The sequence below is a fragment of the Rattus norvegicus genome, chromosome 1 (genome assembly GCF_036323735.1).
Source record: "Rattus norvegicus strain BN/NHsdMcwi chromosome 1, GRCr8, whole genome shotgun sequence".
Classification (NCBI taxonomy): Eukaryota; Metazoa; Chordata; class Mammalia; order Rodentia; family Muridae; genus Rattus; species Rattus norvegicus.
In genome coordinates, this window is record NC_086019.1 from 60,040,070 (window position 1) to 60,058,868 (window position 18,799).

At 45.7% G+C, this 18,799-nt stretch overlaps 1 protein-coding gene and 1 pseudogene across 1 annotated transcript; both read left to right on the forward strand.

Annotated features, from left to right (window-relative positions):
* Positions 1-514: 514 nt before the first annotated feature.
* LOC134485021 (sperm motility kinase Y-like) lies at positions 515-4,237 on the forward strand. The gene is made up of 2 exons (XM_063280843.1): positions 515-1,134; positions 2,227-4,237. Exon 2 carries the CDS (start codon positions 2,247-2,249, stop codon positions 3,093-3,095), a length of 849 nt encoding a protein of 282 aa, XP_063136913.1. The 5' UTR covers positions 515-1,134; positions 2,227-2,246; the 3' UTR covers positions 3,096-4,237.
* Positions 4,238-14,387: 10,150 nt separating this feature from the next.
* On the forward strand, positions 14,388-18,256 carry LOC134485032 (sperm motility kinase Y-like; annotated as a pseudogene).
* The last annotated feature ends 543 nt before the right edge of the window (positions 18,257-18,799 follow it).

An 18,799-nucleotide genomic window follows, 5' to 3' on the forward strand; every position in this document is an offset into this window, starting at 1 on the left:
GAGAGTGTCCACCCAGCATGGGTTGGGGCTCTGGCCCTCTAATCTGTTGGTCCATGTTAACTTCTCCACAGAGAAAGCTTATGAGCTTTGCTGATGCATCCATTAGGCGTTTGGGGGATTCAAACTCAAGTTTCTGCCTAGTCCTGCAGCTTTGTCTCAGGTGTTTGATGATAACCTAGAGCCTTTCTGAGGACTTATGAGAACAGTGTCCTCTTGATGGGTCAGTTTAGAAACAGCTTTGTCTTTAAAAAAAGAAATCTATACCATCAGTTTGAGGCTAATTCTTCAGAATTCAAAGAAAACGTGACACCCTGAGTGTAGACATGAGGACTTTAAAGCAGGATGCAGAGTAAACATTCAAAACAGAGAACTATGGACAGCTAAACATCTTACAGGGTTTTATTTCTAACAGCCTAAAGTCTTTCCATAGCCCATAGAAGCCACGGTCTCAGAGTCCTTCCCAACCATGTTGACAGGTCCTATTGTGACCTCATGAGGAGCGATTGTGAGGCGGCCCAGCAAACACATATTAAGCTGTTGCCAGGCCTGGAATTCTTTGACAGCTTTGAGAGGAGGTGTGGAGTGGAGCCCTCTGAGACTTGGTTGTATCTAGTGAGCTGTGTGTGGTTGTATCGAATTTTACTGTATTGTGTATATGTGTATGTATCAGTGTGTGTAAGAGAGTGTGTGTTGACAGATTGGCCTGTGTGTGAGTGCGTGTACACTTTTGCCTGTGTGTTTGTCAGTATATGTAGGAGTGTGTGAGTTTACAGGTTTGTATGTGTGTATGTGTTTGTATGTGTGTATGTCTTCTTGTGCGTATGTGTATCCCTGTGTGTATGTGTGTATGTGTCTGACGTGTGTTTTTCCAGCTTTGCTTGTGTGTAAGTATGCGTGTTTTGTGTGAATCTGGGTGTTTGTAAGAGTTTGTGTGAGTATAAGTTCACTTCTATGTATTTCTGTGTGTGTGCCTGTGTGTGTGTGTGTGCGTGTGTGTGTGTGTGTGTGTGTGTGTGTGTGTGTGTGTCTGTGTGTGCACGTGCCCATCCCCTTTTGCCCCTTGTATCTATATTACCTGCACCTCAGTGCAAGAGAGTGTAGAGGCCAGTAGTCACTCCGGCTGCTGTTCCTGAGGTAGGTTCTCAACCTTATTTTCTAGACAGGCTCTCTCACTGGCCTGCAGCTGCCCAAGTATCTGGGCTGACTGACCAGTCGCTCCCAGGCATTTGGTATGCCAACCCCATAATATCAGTTTAAAGGCCTATGTAGATGGCTGGCTGCCTATTTCTTGATTGATTGATTGATTTTTGGATGACTTCAAGAGAAAGAATTAGGTCACATATTGCCACGCCACTGGCTATTTCCTTATTGGGGTTTTGTTTTTTGTTTTATTTATTTATTTATTTATTTATTTATTTATTTATTTATTTATTTATTTATTATGGATTGCTGGTTTCATTTTTTAGTGGTTTTTATGTTCTCACATGCTATATTACTTCTTTGATTATACGGTTCTGCAGTCGGATGATTCACTCTATCTCCATTTTCAATGTCCTGTGGTTTCATCCTTTTACATTATTCCTGTTTCTCTATTTATTGAGTACAAGCAATCATTGGCTTAGACTTGATGCAAATTTGCCCTTTGTGACACTTTGACTCTTCGGCCTTTGTTTAAGGTTTACTATTCACTGATATTTAACTGCCTTATTCCTTGTGGTTGGTTAATTTTAATTTTCAGTATTTTGCTCTGGAGAGTTGTGGATTTTTGTGGATCACAAGGTCCTGAAATTCAATGGAGTTTTCCCTTAAGTGTTGGCTTTTTATATTTGTTTGTTTTGTCTTATACTAATTCGTTCTCCTCTCGTTTCTTTCATCTGTTTTTTTTTTTTCTTCAATGAACATCTATTCATAGTATTGAACATCTTTGGCCGCCCAATCCTATTGTAGTATGACGATTTTTATTTTCATCATTGCATTTATTATGTGTGTGCTCTTGGCTTTCTCTTTTGGGGTTGGATATTTGGGTGGCTTTTACTTATGACTCTTCATATTTTCCCCTTAACTTTTTCAAAATTTTGCTCTATATTTCTAGTCTAGTTTTTACTTTGTCTTTGTTTGTTTTTTTTCTTTTTCTTTTGTTTGTTTCTTTTAGGTACCAAAGTGTAATTTTAGCTCCTATATTGCTCCATCTTTTTTATTATTTCATTCCATATTTGTTATTTTTAGGTAGCATTAGTACTGATAAAATGCCTACAGAGACTGAGGAGGAGTTACCAACCCCTACACCCGAGCCCAGTATCTCTGAGGAGGGCAACTTCCATTCCCAATACCAAGTATTGGGGACAATTGGGCAAGGGGGCAACGCCAAAGTCCTCCTGGCCCACCACCGGCTCACAGGAACCCCGGTGGCTGTCAAAGTTCTGCGAAAGGACAAGCAGTGGTTCCAGCCAGCCATGATGGAAGCAAACATAATGAGAAAGATCAACCACCCCAACATAGTGTCTCTCATACAAGTTATTGAAAAGGAAACGAGAATATACCTCATAATGGAGCTGGTGGAAGGCCAAGAACTCTACCAGTACATCAGAGAGTCAGGGCACATAGAGGAGGATGAGGCCCGGCAAATATTTGAACAGATATTGTCAGCAGTGAGCTACTGCCATGGAAAGGGGATTGTTCACCGAGACCTCAAACTGGACAATATAATGATTGATAAAAACAAAAAGGTCAAAGTCATCGACTTTGGGCTTAGCACCCAATTTCAACCTGGAAAAATGCTAAACCACCACTGCGGCACGTACTCCTTTGGTTCCCCTGAACTCCTCCTTGGCCATCGGTATGACGGGCCGAAGAATGATATGTGGATTATAGGAGTGGTCTTGTACTGTATGGTAGTGGGAAAGCTCCCATTTGATTCAGTGATCATCCAAGAACTGCAAAGACAAGTAGTGGGAGGGGTATATCCTGCTCCCTGTGGGGTTTCAAAAGAACTGGAGGACCTCCTTAGTAAATTACTGAGGGTAAATCCCAACTGTAGACCAAGAGCAAGAAAGGCAATGAAACACCCTTGGTTCAAAGAACACTGGACGGATTGATAGGTCCCTATGAAGAAATGCTTCCCCTCACACCAGACCCAGCCATTTTGGATGCCATGAAAAGCATTGGATTCCAAGCCTCTGTAGTAAAACACTCTTTAAAACAAAGAAAATATAATGAGGAAATGGCAACTTATTTCTTTCTACAAAAGCAGGCTCTCCAGGGGGATGGCTGCACAGCCCAGGCACAGCAAGTGAGTCCCGTTGCAGCCCCATTTCCTAGCCTTGATCCTGCTGCTGCTTTTAGATTAGAACCAAAGAGGAGTGGAAGCCTACCAGTCCTTGGCACCTTGCGGGTGTCATCCTCCCATGGTCACGTATCTCACTATGGCCAGAATGCTCATCCAAAAGGAGGCAAAAGATCCACTGTGGCTGGTCGTCTCAGGCCTCTACCGATGACACCTACACAGGACCACTATCACAAATGTGCCGTGAGTGTCCCATGCATTAAAACAACAAGCATCTTCAGTGAGAAGAGTAGCAATAAGGAAATCAAAGAAGACAACCCACTCTCCCACAGAGTCCCATTTGAGGATAAGCCCATCCCCAGCAGGGTCCGGCCCAGAGGTTTTAAGGGGTGGACCAGGAATATAGCAAATGCCCTGATAAAGCTGTGTTGCTGCATGCCAAGGAGAAAGAAACCTCGCCTGGGGCAGAACAGAATCTCTCCCCAGAAATGAGCCACAGGGAGAGTCCAGAGAACAAGCAGCAGGCATAGCCCAGGTACCTTTGTGCTTTGTCCTTTTCAGTTTGCTCTATGCTGGTCCTTCCTCTGTCTCTGGTTTCCATTTTCCCAACAATTCTTACCTTGTATCTGCTCTAAGTTCTTTATGAGGTTTCCCCAACACCAAGCCTTCTCCCTCTTCTTGATTTCTCCTCTTTCCAGCAGGGACCCAATAGGATTGATAAGTTCCACCCTCTACTGAGTTTTCTAGTTGGCCCATCCCTTCAGATGGACTCCAGCTCCCCCTTAGGCCAATAGCTCCCACAGGGTGAGGACTAGAGGTTCATGGGCTCATGGACTCCTCCACGGGCTACTGATCTTTTCACATGTGGTCATCAATCACAAGTGCTGCAGAACACAGTCTTATGTTTTCAAATGTAACATCGCATTCCATTAAGCCTCAAAACTAATTAACAAGGTTTGTCATTGAATAAGTATCAACAACCTAGTTTGTGGGTTATAGTTGATGATCAGAATCCTGCATGCATGCATATTGTTTTGCATACTGGTTTTTTTTTGTTCCTAAGACCTAGTGATCTATTGAATTTTATAGGTAGTAGTTCTAAATGGTTTCTTTCAAAGATCTCAACTGAGAAGTAGAAAAAAGAAGTTATAATATAGTAAGGCAAATCAAAGCCCCAAATGGTAAGCTAAGAATTCTACCTCACTGTCTTTTTTGCTTGGAATAAATTGTCTTGTCTATTTCACAGTGTCATCTGGAAATTCTTTCATGTCCTCAGTATAAACAGTAGGTGATTTCAGACACATGGCAATGGAAAAGACACCAGCAGAAACTACAGCAGCAACAGGAGTATCAACAATAGCAGAAGCAGCATTAGGCACAGCAGCAGCAGGAGGAGGAGAACGAGGAGCGTAGGAGGGGGAGGAGGAGGAGGAGGAGGAGGAGGAGGAGGAGGAGGAGGAGGAGGAGGAGGAAGAAGATGAAGAGAGGAGGAGAAAGAAGAGGAGGAGGAGGAAGAGAAGGAAGAGGAGGAGAAAGAGGAAGATGAAGAGCAGGGGGAAGATTTTGATTCCCTGTCCCCGTGAGAATTGCTGATGACTACTTCTGGACACAGATATCATGCTGAGAACTGTTTATCAAAATGATTTAACAGAATATTAATTTTCATAGAAGACAGGTCAATGTTCCTGAGGGCATGCAGCCCTGGAAAAGAGAGCCAGATGGCAGAAGCAAGCAGTGTGGAATGTTCTTACTGAGGAAGACCTTCTCAAAGCTGATGATGTAATAGGTATGAAGGAGCATTTCATGGGAGTCACAGTCCCATGCACCTGTGTCAGGGCACACAGAGCTCCTAGCCTTGCATCCTGCGTGAGAGGTGACCTGGAATATTCCCTGATCCCAACAGGGTCCTGGGTTGCATGGTTCCCCCTCAGTCATGGTCCTCCCTGTGCCTCATGGGGTACGCAGCTTCTACGGGCTGAATTTATATCAGTGATTAACTGGAGCTGGACCACAACCACACCACAGGCAAGCCCTGGGCACTGAGGACATTAAGAGCAGCAGACAACATCTCCTCCGCTGCTTCTGACTCTGTTCCACAAGCCAAGGCAGCTCCCACACAGCAGGCATCCAGCCTAACTCCCAGCAGGGAGAGTGTGAGATGTCTGTGGATGAGCCCACAGGGACTACAGGATTCTGTGGAAGACATCTGGTAGCTTCTGGAGCAGCTGCAGCATCCAGGACACATGAACTACAGTGGAGGTGAGCTATAGGAACAGGTAGCAAAGAGCCTGATCTGGCCAATGCTGATCTGAATCCCTGAGGGCAGGCTGGAATGGTCACTCAGGGCTATTAGTGTGAAGGCCAGCCAAGGGCATACAATGTGTCACTAACATTCTCAAAGTCTTGTCCAGGAAAAAAACCACTGGCCTTGACCACTAAAGTTGAGTCCAGACTCATGGGCTACAGGATAGCAGATTGAACTGAGTTTCAATTCCCATGAGTATGACCTCTGGCTGCTCCCTAGGCTCAGTATAGATGAACATGAGAAGGCACCATTGCTGTGTTTGCAGGAGTAGCAGAGAGCTCGGAATACATGACCCACTCCTAACCCAGACTGGAGCCACTCTGGGGAGGAGATGGCATCATTTGAAAGATGGGCTTATGCGGGACACTGTGCTCTGGTTTGTGGCACATACAGCTCCTGTCTTTCTTGCTGACAGTTCAGATCCTCAGCTGGCCTCATCACGGACAGTCCCATGAGGAGTGGGTGTTTGGTTCCTGCTTCCCAGTTAGGGCAGGAACAAGCCCAGACGCAGTGAGTAAGGACAGTGCTTCTGTCTTGACCCAGCTTCCTTGTCCTCCCCCCTCCCCCAACTCATATCAGGAGCCACCCAGAGACCTTCATAGGAGTGTGGGTCATGTTAATCGGAATGCACAGCTGGAGATTAAATTCTGGGTAAGGTCTCCATACAGCCCTGGTGGCTCCCACACCCTGCCTACCTAAGTTTTCCCAATTGGGTCCTCAGGGTCGTGGAGAATCTTCTACAGGCTGCCATGAAGATACAGCCAGTTTCTTGGTAACATTGTGTTTAGCAGAGGTTCTCTGCTTCAGGCACAGAGCCTTCCAGTGAGAGGGTTTGCTGAGTAGCACACCAGGACCAGAAAAGTGTAGAGCCCTCCAGTGGTAGACATGAAGTACTGCAGGAGTTTATTTCCTGATTTCTTCACATCTACCTTGTTCTAAAGGCTTGTTGTCAGAAACATAGGGACCTAAGAAACTTGAGTTTGCACCCCCATAGGGAACCCAGGACACTAAACCAGCAGCCCTGTTAAACGTCGGCAGAGGACAGTCTGGGCTCTGTGTTTATAGAATGGCTCTAGACTGGTAAAGACTGATTGACCAGCCAGTCAAGGAGAGTTAGGGACAGTTAGAGACTTGGAGGAGAGCATGAGGGGCAGACACAGCAGACTCCAGGCCAACAGTGGAACCAGTTCATTTAATAGAGAAGCATATGCCCTCCCAAAAGGCTGTCAGCTTAAGGCACTGCACTGAAGACCTGACCCAATAACATGCCCAATTTACACATCACCCACCTGTGGCTTGTGGAGGGTCCTCAGGCTATATCCTAAAGTCCATCATGGCTGAAAGGCAGAAGTTTGCACATCATTGCAATGTGGAGGCTACTCTCTGCTGATGGGACCCACACAGTGTGTGAAAAAGTTTGCTTAAGTGAAAGTTGGCCGTCCTTGAACTCTCTGGTCTTCCAGGGTAGTGTGTGTTGACCACATGCAGAGCCATTCCTGAAAAACGTAAGAGCCAAAATTCAACAATAGGGAGAGAATCCTGTGCCAGATGGAATCCCTCAGGCCAGTGCGGATTCAGAGACATCCTATGCCATGGCATGGAGGCTCCCAAGAACTTCTAGGATCAATGTGAGCCACAGCAGAGGCCACAGTCCATCCCGGGAGAACATTAAAGTATCTGGAATTATCAGGGACCCTAAGGTAGGTTCGTCAGTATATGGAGCTGATGCATGGTGGGATGCTTGGAGGATACAGCCTAAGGCAACGTAGTGGAAAGTGTGTTATGAGAGCTAAGACAGAGCAACCACACAGTCTGAGAACAAGTTTGCTTAAGTGAAATTTGGCCGTCCTTGAACTCTCTGTTCTTCCAGGGTAGGATGGCCTATCGGGCCCAGGACAGAGCGACTATGCCAGAATTACAATGGTCTGTAATAGAGATGGAGAAGGTGTCAGGATGGGACTTGGGCAGTGGATGGAGCTCTATGACTGCAAAGCCTGCCTAGGCTCCCAGGACCCAGAGCTGGCTGCTGCAGGAAGTCCTAGATCACAACTCTGCCGTTCCTCTTCCCAGGTCTTGCTTTTAACTACTGTACCCAACACAAAGCCTCCCTTGCAGGCTTACCAGAGCATGAAAACGAAATGGCCACCTCCTGTAACAAGAAAGACTTCTAGAAGAGGAAGGAGACATCAATACATTCACAAAACCTTCAACTCGAAATCTGTCTTGCCAATAAGTGTGTAGGGATAAAGGTAAAGCAGATATTGAGGGACCAACCAGTCAATGACTGACACAAAGTGAGATCTGTCTCATGTGACAGACACAACCTCTGACGCTATTTATGGTATTCTTTCTGATTTACTTGCAGACAGAAAAGTAGCACACCTGTCTCCAGAGGCTTCACTCAGCAGCTGAAAGCCACAGCCAATCCTCAGATGGAGCTCGGGAAGTCTTGTGGAAGAGTGGGGGGAGAGTGACAAGGAAACTGGTTGGGTTAAAACACTACAAGAAGTCCCCTACCGTCAGATACCTTGGACCATGGAGTATGCTAGAGCCTGTGCAACCAACCCCAGAGCCGGGTTAGCTATCTGCAGTTGGTCTCCATGTGGGTCATCTGACAAGTAGATCCAGGACTGTCTCAGTCTGTGTTGCCTGCCATTGGATCTGTTCCCCATACCTGGACTGCCTGATTGTAAATCTGTGGGGCAGAATGTGCTCGGGCCACCTGGGACTAGATGTCCCGGGGTGGTGTGGTACCCAGGGACTCTCCGCTTGTCCAAAGAGAAGGGAGAGCATTATGGTAGAAAGGATTTGTAAGGTGGGACTGGGAAGGGAAGAGGGAGAGTGACTGGGATCAGGATGTAACCTGAATAAAGAAGACATTATTGGAAGTAAAAAAGTTAGCCTGGAAAATGGAAAGATTGATAAGTGGCTAAGAGCACTGAATGCTCTTTCAGAGGTCCTGAGTTCAAATCCCAGCAAACACATGGAGGCTCACCAATGTCTCTAATGACATCTGATGCCCTCTCTGGTCTTTCTAAATACAGCTACCCTATACGTATGCATAACGAATGATTGATTGATTGAATGAATGAATGAATGAATGAATGAATAAATAAATTTTACCTAGTCTTAGTTATCAGGCAATGAATAAAATGTCGAGATTATGTTCAAACCCATGTCATGGATTGCCTGGATCTTTTAGATCTGCAGGAAACATCTCAACGAAGAACAAGAGAGGCTGGAGAAGAATGGGGAAGGGTTTGATCCCTGAAGTTCCTCAGTGTCCACTAGCACAGCACTTGTCCTTGGGAGATGACATCTTTCACTCTTCCTGACTGTTGCACCAATCAGAATTACAAGCTCTGTGGATGAACCTGTAAAAGAGGACAGTTGCTCTTGGGCCAATATGGAGGTTCCTGACCTCTCAGCAAGCTCACTGCTGACTTTTGAGGTCTCTGGAGGGTGAGCAAAATGAAGACACACAGAGTAGCCTCAGGTTGAGTCAGCCAGGCCCAGAGGGCTCAGTGGTGTCTCTCAGATTCCCAGGCCCTCCCTGAGATTGAACACACTACACAGTGTAAGAGGATTAGGGGATAACCAGGAAATGCAGTTGCTCAGGTGTCTGGCTCTGTGGGAGGGAAATAAATCACAGTGGGAAGCTTCAGGTCAGTCAGGTGACCTGAGCCCTCCACAGAGTCTAAGTCCAAACTCACAGACATTCATCTGTCCACAAGTCTCCTAAACACAGGCCTTGACTGACCTGCAGTCCAGAGTATGTTATTATACAGTGTCGCTTAGAGAGAGGACATACTTTCCAATTAGGCCTTTTCTGTGTCACACTGAGACTGGGTTTATGGTACAGCTGATGCAGATTGGGACTGGCCACAAGTGGCAGTCTATCGCAGATCATGAAATAAATAAATAAATAAATAAATAAATAAATAAATAAATAAATAAATACCCACTTATCTCACTGCCTGCAATCCTCATTGTCACCACAAGGGAGCGCTGCTTTGACCTTCTCAGAAATAAAAGCTGACTTCCCTCAGGGAAATGGATGGATGGATGGATGGATGGATGGATGGATGGATGGATGGATGGGTGGGTGGGTGGGTGGATGGATGGATGGATGGATGGATGGATGGATGGATGGATGGACAGAGAAGTGATTTGACTTAATCACTTTCTTCCAGTCCTACTTTTCTGGTCGAAAACACACTGAACATGTCTGCTGCAATTGCTTTTTCTTCATTTCTGCTTTCTTTGGCTGTTCATTCAAGGCAGCTCCCTTAGAATCTGCTCATCTCAATAAAGGTCCATCTGTGGAATGTATAGCTTCTCAGTTAGGAGCTAAGGGATTCTTGGAAGGAGTTCCCAAAATGCCCTCTGGGGCACTTGCCAGTGTTCTCTACTTCAGACAGCAGCTGCATGAAGCAAACACACACCTGTCTGAACATTCCAGCTTGGGTGCACGTCACAGTGCACCTGCCCCAGAGTCCCTGCCAGTTGCACATGCCACAGGGCCACAACTACAAGATCCCTTCCCCAGGACTCATGCCCCATTGCATCTCCCCCAGGATTCCTGCTCTGTTGTAACTGAACCAGGGTCCCTGCCCGGTTGTTCCTGGCTCACGTTTCCTACTCAGTTTTACCTGCCCCAACGACCCTGTCCCACTGCACCAGCCTCAGGGATCCTGTCCCATTGTGCCTACCATGCTGCACCTTCCTGAGAGTACCTACTAACTGTTCCTAGGTGGCATTTTTCAAAATCTAATTCAAAGATCTTGCCAGTCAGAACCCATTGTCTTTATTAACACCAAGTAGATATTTGCAGGGCTTCCTCACCTACACTTAATCAATCCCTTCTCTCAGTTGTCCATGTGGAAGCAAAGAAACTAGCAGCAGAACATGGATTATTCATCCAGGATATCAGCAGCCCTAGAATTCTCATGAGATGGGCTGCTGTGACTGTGATACAGGGGTGGCAGGGAGGCTTTGACACTGAACAAGCCCAGAGTGCTGCCTCTGCTCACATTGTGCCAGCATATTAGCCTACCTCTAGATGTCCTAAACTCTGAGAGGAGGAAGGAGATCTTCCTATATAGAAGATGTTCTCTGAATCTGTGCTGGCCAAGGTCAAGCCAGAGTGTTTGAACATGCCAGTTCCAGCCCCTGAGGGTTCTCTGCCTGCCTGGTGTTTTGTTGTGCTTTATGTCTGGCAAGGTGAAGATGTGGCCCATACTAGGAATATCTTTGAAGACAACTGCCCTGGGTTCCCATGCTAAAATTCAATTAGGGACTGACAGGGACCTAAATAACAACAAGACAGTGCCAAGACCATGAGTTCCAAAATCAAGAGCAAATGGGGCCTTGATGGTATCCTGTGCTGATCTGAAAGGAGTCAGCACACACAATTCTCCTGCACATCCAATGCCCCTTGGAAAAATCCTCTGTCAAGGGTAAGTGATGTCTCATGAGAATGAACTGTCAGCATAGGACAAGAAACTTGGGACTACTGTCCTGAACTCACCAGTCTCAGATGAATGGGCTTTGAAAAGTTTTCAGGACACAGAATAGGGGTGTGTAAGCAAGTGCAGGTAATCCTTGGGTAACACATAGTTCCTGAGGAGGTTCTGAGAGCTGTTGGATCCACTCCTGGAAAAGGCAGCATTGTGTTCATGGGGGTAAGAAAGCATGAGCCTGGTGATGTTTTCACAGTATTGCATGGGAACAGTAACAATGCCCTTAGGAGCAGGATGTCCTGACACTCTCAGATCAAGCAGACAACCTAGAGCCTATTAGGCCCATATCCCAAGAGAATACCGGTCATGTGTGAAGCTTCTATAGCCAGGAAGCTGGAGCAGGGAACATTGACATTGTCTCAGTTAGGGATTTACTGCTGAGAACAGACACACCATGACCAATGCAGCTCTTATGAGGACAACATTAATGGACACAGGATTGCAGGTTCAGAGACTCAGTCCAGTATCATCAAGCTGGGAGCATGGCAGCATCCAGGCAGTCATGGTGCCAGAGTAAGTGAGAGGTCTACATATTCATCTGAAGGCTGCTTGGGGAAGATTGGCTTGCATGTGGATAGGAAAAGGGTTTTAAAGCCCATGCCCACAGTGACACACCTACTTTAACAAGACCACGCCTCCTAATATTGCCACTCCCTGAGCTAAGCATATACAAACCATCATAGACATCTTGCAGGAGGGTGGTACTGTTCTATCAGAGAGAAGCCTCTGCTCCCGTTAATATACTGAGGTCAACCCTTGGTAGGGCACAGAGCCCTCCACACATCCTGGGACTCAGGGAGGCATCCTATGAAAGAGCTTTTTCCTAGAAGGACACATGGGTGTAGGCCTCCCTTCCAGCCAGGCTGTAGGGAGTCTCCAATGCTAAACTCTGTCTTTTTGCAGAAGTGAAACAACGAAAATTCACCCTTAACATTACAGTGAATAGCAAAAATGGTGAAAGATATAAAAAGAACCAATTAGTACCTGAGCATGAGGATTGGTTTTATATGAAATGTGGGTGGGTGCAGTGCAGTATCCTCCTCCATGTACCCACATGTTCAGTAACTACCCTGTTCGATGCAGCTTTACACAGAACCATCTGGAATCCATTCACTGAGGGACTCCATCCCTGGACTGGAAGCTACAGGTGGGACTTTTGTATCCAGGTCTCCCAGCCCTGGGACAGGGATGCATGGATAAAGTGGAGAGAAGCAGACTGGAATGGTGCAGAGGTTATCCTGCCAACAACCCCAAGCCCCCAGCTGCATGACAATGTAGAACAGCGAGCAGTTTCCCAGCCAGCCTCACTCCCCATACACAGACTTCTTCCAGTCCCTCCTTATGCCAAGGAAAGAAAAGCAAAAAAAGTAGGGGCAGGGAAAGAAAAATTGCTCTACTCCCAGGAGCCAAGGACAAGCCCCCTCCCATCCTCTGATCTGACCCCATAACCAGCCACAGCCAAGTCCTGGGCTCATCTCTAGAGGCACATGGACCCAGGCAGATGAGCCCTTGAATCACAATCGGCTCCTCAAAAGCATCCTATGGGTGTCAGTCCTAAGTCCATGAATCGGAGGTGCTCTGCACAGCTATTCAGAGAAGCCTTCTCTTGATCTCTGTGAAGACCTCCCTGTTGGATGTCAGAGGAGGGTGTCCATCCAGCATCAATCCAGGGACTGTGGCCCTCTAATGTGTTAGCCCATGTGAACCTCCCCACAGAGCCCCACCTGTCCTTGTGCAACTCCTCCTTGATCGCCTTTTACAGGAAGATATTTAGGGTCCCTTGCAGGAGGCAGGGAAAATGGCACACAGCTGAGGGTGGTTGACAAAACTGGGAACACATCAAATATTGAGTTGGTGTGAGGCTCCCTAAGCCATGCTTGGGGAGGTCTGTGCCAGCGATCCCATAAGACCCTTTGATTCTCCCCATGTACACAGCAGGAACCAATTGCCAGGCCTACCCTCTGCCCAGAGCAAAGGGAGATTGGAACTTGGATTCCAACCCTGGCCATTCCTATAATACCTGACCTTGTAACCCTTGCTCCCTTTGGGGCTCAACAGTCCCCCTCAAATGTAGACAACAATGTCTAGATGGTGTTCACAGCTTTTCTTGCCTGAAACTGTGCTGTGTTTGATACTACAAACGAGGAAGTAGGGACTTAAACTTGAGGTCACTGACTCAGGCTAGGGAGGACTCCAGGGCACCTGAACTCAGCTGCAAAGGCAGAAGCTGAACCACAGTGAGCAGAGGTGGCACATTTTGCTGTTTCTTTCCTTTTCTGCTCTCAGGCCTTTCAGTGAACTCTACAGATGAGGATCTTTCCTCCCAGGCTTAGTGTCTGCAGCCATGAGAGTCCTCTACAGGGGACTCCAAACCCCAGAAGAGTCTTCAGAAGGAAAGCGCTACACACTGCACTGCCCCCAGCACTCTGAGAAACAGAGACCCTTTCTGGGCTTGGGACAGTCAGTGCTCAATAGTTAGCTTCTGGCTGCACTGGCTGCTCACAAATAACACAGCAGACTGGGTCCTGTGACCTGGCTGTCACAGACTGTGATTGAGAATTCATTTCAACTGTGTCAGCATAGCCACTCTGTTCCTTCTGGCCCCAGGTTGCACAGAGCTCCTTGTCCTCATACATGCCTCTTCCATCACTGGACCTTAATATTTAAAGTGAGCCCTACACTCAGGATGGACTTGGTTTTCTATACATCATGCCAACCTCTGTGTGATAGGAAGTGTCTGCCTGTGTATGCATACCCCCTTATGTGCCTAGGTGTCCATGCATACCACTACCCCATGTCCTGTCAGAGACTATCCTCTGACAGGTCCTCACGCCTGCATGTCAGACCACCTGTCTTCAAGCCCCAACCCCTCCCCACACCACAGATGTTGAGCTTATGGGCTTTGCTGATGCATCCAACATTGATGGGGGTTTTGGGGATTGAAACTCAATTCCTTACCCTTGGGAGGCAAGTGCTCTGCCTATCCCTGCAGCTTTGTCTCAGGTGTTTGATGATAACCTAGAGCCTTTCTGAGGATTTATGAAATCAGTGTCATCTTGATGGGTCAGTTTAGAAACACAGCTTTGTTTTTTTTTATTTTTTTTTAACAGTGTACCATCAGTTTGAGGCTAATCATTCAGAATTCAATGAAAAAGTGACACCCTGAGTGTAGACATGACGACTTTGAAGCAGGAGGCATAGAAAACATTCAAAACAGAGAACCGAGGAGAGGTAAACATCTTACAGGCTTTGATTTCTAAAAGCCTTAAATCTCGCCATAGCCCACAGAAGCCAGAGCCTTGAAGCCCTTCCCAACCTTGTCATGACAGGTCCTATTGTGACTAATGAGGAGCGACTGTGAGGCGTCCCAGCCAACAGATGTTAAGCTGTTGCCAGGCCTGGATTTCTTTGAGTGCTTTGAGAGGAGGTGTGGAGTGGAGCCCTCTGCGACTTGTTTGTATCTTGTGAGCTGTGTGTGGTTGTATTGGATTTTACTGTACTGTGTATATGTGTATGTATCAGTGTGTGTAAGAGAGTGTGTGCTGACAGATTTGCCTGTGTGTGTGTGTACACTTTCGCTTGTGTGTTTGTCAGTATATGTAGGAGTGTGTGAGTTTACAGGTTTGTTTGTGTGTATGTTTGTATGTGTGTACCACTTCTTTTGTGTGTGTGTGTGTGTCCCTGTGTGTGTGTGTGTGTGTGTGTGTGTGTCTGTGATGTGCATTTTTCAAGGTTTACTTGTGTGTAAGTATGTGTGTGCCTGTTCCTACGTGAGTGTGTTTTGTATGAATCTGGGTGTTTGTCTGTTTGTGTGCCTGTGTGTGTGTGTGTGTGTGTGTGTGTGTGTGTGTGTGTGTTTGTGTGTGCACACACGTGCCCATCCCCTTTTGCCCCTTGTATCTATATTACCTGCACCTCAGTGCAAAAGAGTGTAGAGGCTAGAAGTCACCCTGGCTCCTGTTCCTGAGGCAGGTCCTCAACCTCATTTTCAAGACAGGCTCTCTCACTGGCCTGCAGCTGCCCAAGTACCTTTCTTGGCTCTCCAGTGGCTCCCAGGAATTTGATATGCCAACCCCATAATATCAGATTAAAGGCCTACGTAGACCGCTGGCTGCTTATTTATGGATTGATTTTTTTTTTCTATGTGTTTACGAGATAGAATTAGGCCATATATTCTCACGACCACTGGCTATTTCCTTATTGTCGTTTTGTTTTATTTATTTATTTATTTATTTATTTACTTATTTATTTATTTATTTATTATGGATTGCTGGATTCCTTTTTGTGGTGGTTTTTATGTTCTCACATGCTATATTATTGCTTTGATTATTTACGGTTCTGCAGTCGGATGATTCACTCTATCTCCATTTTCAATGTCCTGCGGTTTCATCCTTTACATTATTCCTGTTTCTCTATTTATTGAGTACAAGCAATCATTGGCTTAGACTTGATACAAATTTGCCCTTTGTGACACTTTGACTCTTCGGCCTTTGTTTAAGGTTTACTGTTCACTGATATTTAACTGCCTTATTCCTTGTGGTTGGTTCATTTTAATTTTCAGTATTTTGCTCTGGAGAGTTGTGGATTTTTGTGGATCACTAGGTCCTGAAATTCAATGGAGTTTTCCCTTAAGTGTTGGCTTTTTATATTTGTTTGTTTGTCTTATACTCAGTCTTTCTCCTCTCATTTCTTTCATCTGACCTTTTTCTTCAAACAATCCATTCACAGTATTGATCAGCTTTGGCCGCCCAATCCTATTGTAGTATGACGATTTTTATTTTCATCATTGCATTTAGTATGGGTGTGCTCTTGGCTTTCTCTTTTGGGGTTGGTTATTTGGCTGGCTTTACTTATGATTCTTCATATTTCCCCCTGTTCATAATTTTATTCTATTTTTCTAGTCTAGTCTTTTCTTTGTTATTATTTTTTTCTTTTTGTTTCATTTGTTTCTTTTAGGTTCCACATGTGTAATTTTAGTTCCTGAATTGCTCCATCTTTTTCATTGTTTGATTCCATTTGTTTGTTATTTTTAGGTAGCATTAGTACTGATAAAATGCCTACAGAGACTGAGGAGGAGTTACCACCTTCTAGTCCCGATCCCAGTATCTCTCAGGAGGGAACCTTTCATTCCCATTATAAAGTACTGAAGACTATTGGAAAAGGAAGCCATGCCAAGATCCTCCTGGCCCACCGCCAGCTCACAGGTACCCGAGTGGCGGTCAAATTTCTCTGAAAGAACAAGCAGTGGTTCCGGCCAGCCATGACAGAAGCAAACATAATGAGAAAGATCAACCACCCCAACATTGTTTCTCTCTTACAAGTCATTGAAAACAAAACTAGAATATACCTCATAATGGAGCTGGTGGAAGGCCAACAACTCTACCAGTACATCAGAGAGTCAGGGCACATAGAGGAGGATGAGGCCCGGCAAATATTTGAACAGATATTATCAGCAGTGAGCTACTGCCATGGAAAGGGGATTGTTCACCGAGACCTGAAAGTGGACAATATAATGATTGATAAAAACAAAAAGGTCAAAGTCATCGACTTTGGGCTTAGCACCGAAACACAACCTGGACAAATGCTAAACCAGCACTGCGGTGCGTATTCTTTTGGTTCCCCGGAACGCTTCCTTGGACTTCTGTATGACGGCATGAAGAATGATATGTGGACAATAGGAGTGGTCTTGTATTATATGGTAGTGGGAAAGCTCCCCTTTGATTCTGTGATCATCCAAGAATTACAAAAACAAGTTGTTGCAGGGGTGTATCCTGCCCCCTGTGGGGTTTCAGAAGAACTGGAGAACCTCCTTAGTCAATTACTAACAGTAAATCCAATGTATAGACCAACAGCCAGCGAGGTGATGAAACACGCCTGGTTCAAAGAACACGGGAAGGGGTTCACAGTTCGTTGTGAAGAACTGCTTCCCCTCAGGCCAGACCCTGAAATTTTGGGTGCGATGAAATGCATGGGATTTCAAGCCTCTGTAATAAAATACTCCCTAATAAAAAGAAAATATAATGAGGAAATGGCAACTTATTGCTTCCTACAACAGCAGGCTCTCCCGGGGTATGGCTGCTCAGCCCAGGCACAGCAAGTGAGTCCCATTGCAGCCCCATTTCCTAGCCTTGACCCTGCTGCTGCTTTTAGATTACAAAGAAAGAGGAGTGGAAGCCTGCCAGTCCTTGGCACCTTGCAGATGTCATTCTCCCAAGGTCACGTATCTCATTATGGCCAGAAGGTTCATCCAAAAGGAGGAAGAAGGTCCACTGTGGCTGGTCGTCTCAGGCCACTACCGATGACACCTACACAGGACCACTATCACAAATGTGCCATGAGTGTCCCATACATTCAAACAACAAGCATCTTCAGTGAGAAGAGTAGCAACAAGGAAATAAAAGAAGATAATCTACTCTCCCACAGAGCCCCATTAGAGGATAAGCCCATCTCCAGCAGGGTCGGGCACAGAGGTTTTAACGGGTGGACCAGGAATATAGCAAATGCCCTGATAAAGCTTTGTTGCTGCTTGCCAAGGAGAAAGAAACTTCGCCTGGGGCAGAACAGAATCTCACCCCAGAAATGAGCCACAGGGAAAGTCCAGATAAGAAGCAGCAGGCACAGCCCAGGTATCTTCGTGCTTTGTCCTTGCTAGTTTGCTCTATGCTGGTCCTTCCTCTGTCTCTGGTTTCCATTTTCCCCACAATTCTTACCTTGTATCTTCTCTAAGTTCTTTTATGAGGTTTCCCCAACACCAAGCCTTCTCCCTCTTCTTGATTTCTCCTCTTCCCAGCAGGGACTCAATATGAATTCCCCACTCTACAGAGTTTTCTTGTTGACCCATCCCTTCAGATGGACTCCAGCTCCCCCTTAGGCCAATAGCTCCCACAAGGTGAGGACTAGAGATTCATGGGCTCATGGACTCATCCATGGGCTACTGGTTCTAGCACATGTGGTCATCAATCACAAGTGCTGCAGAACAGAGTCTTATGTTTTCAAATGTAACATCCCACTCCATTACGCCTTAAAATTAATAACAAGGTTTGTCACTGAATAAGTATCAACAACCTAGTTTGTTGGTTATTGTTGATGGTCTGAATCCTGCATGCATGCATATTGTTTTGCATACTGATTTTTTTCATTCCTAAGACCTAGCAATTGATATATATATATATATATATATATATATATATATATATATGTAACATTTCTAAATGATTTCTTTCAAAAATCTTAACTGAGAAGTAGAAGAGAAGATTTGATAAAATAATAAGGCAATCAAAGCTCCAAATGGTAATCTAAGTATTCTACCGCATAAGATTTTTGCTTAGAATAAATTGACTTTTTTTCTCTCACAGTGCCATCTTGAAATTCTGTCTTGTCCTGAGTATAAACAGTAGGTGATTTCAGACACATGGCCAAGGAAAAGACACCAGCAGAAGCTACAGCACCAACAGGAGAAACAGCAATAGCACCAGCAGTATTAGCAGCAGAAGGAGGAGGAGGAGGAGAAAGAGGAGGAAGAGGAGGATTCCCCAACACCAATCTCCTCCCTCCTCTTGATTTCTCCTCTTCCCAGCAGGGACCCAATATGAATGATGAGTTCCCCACTCTACAGAGTTGTCTTGTTGACCCATCCCTTCAGATGGACTCCATCTCCCCCTTAGGCCAATAGATCCACAGGGTGAGAAC

Excerpts from the sequence above, each read along its gene's own strand:
- LOC134485021 (XM_063280843.1), top strand. The coding sequence starts at position 2,247 with ATGCCTACAGAGACTGAGGAGGAGTTACCAACCCCTACACCCGAGCCC.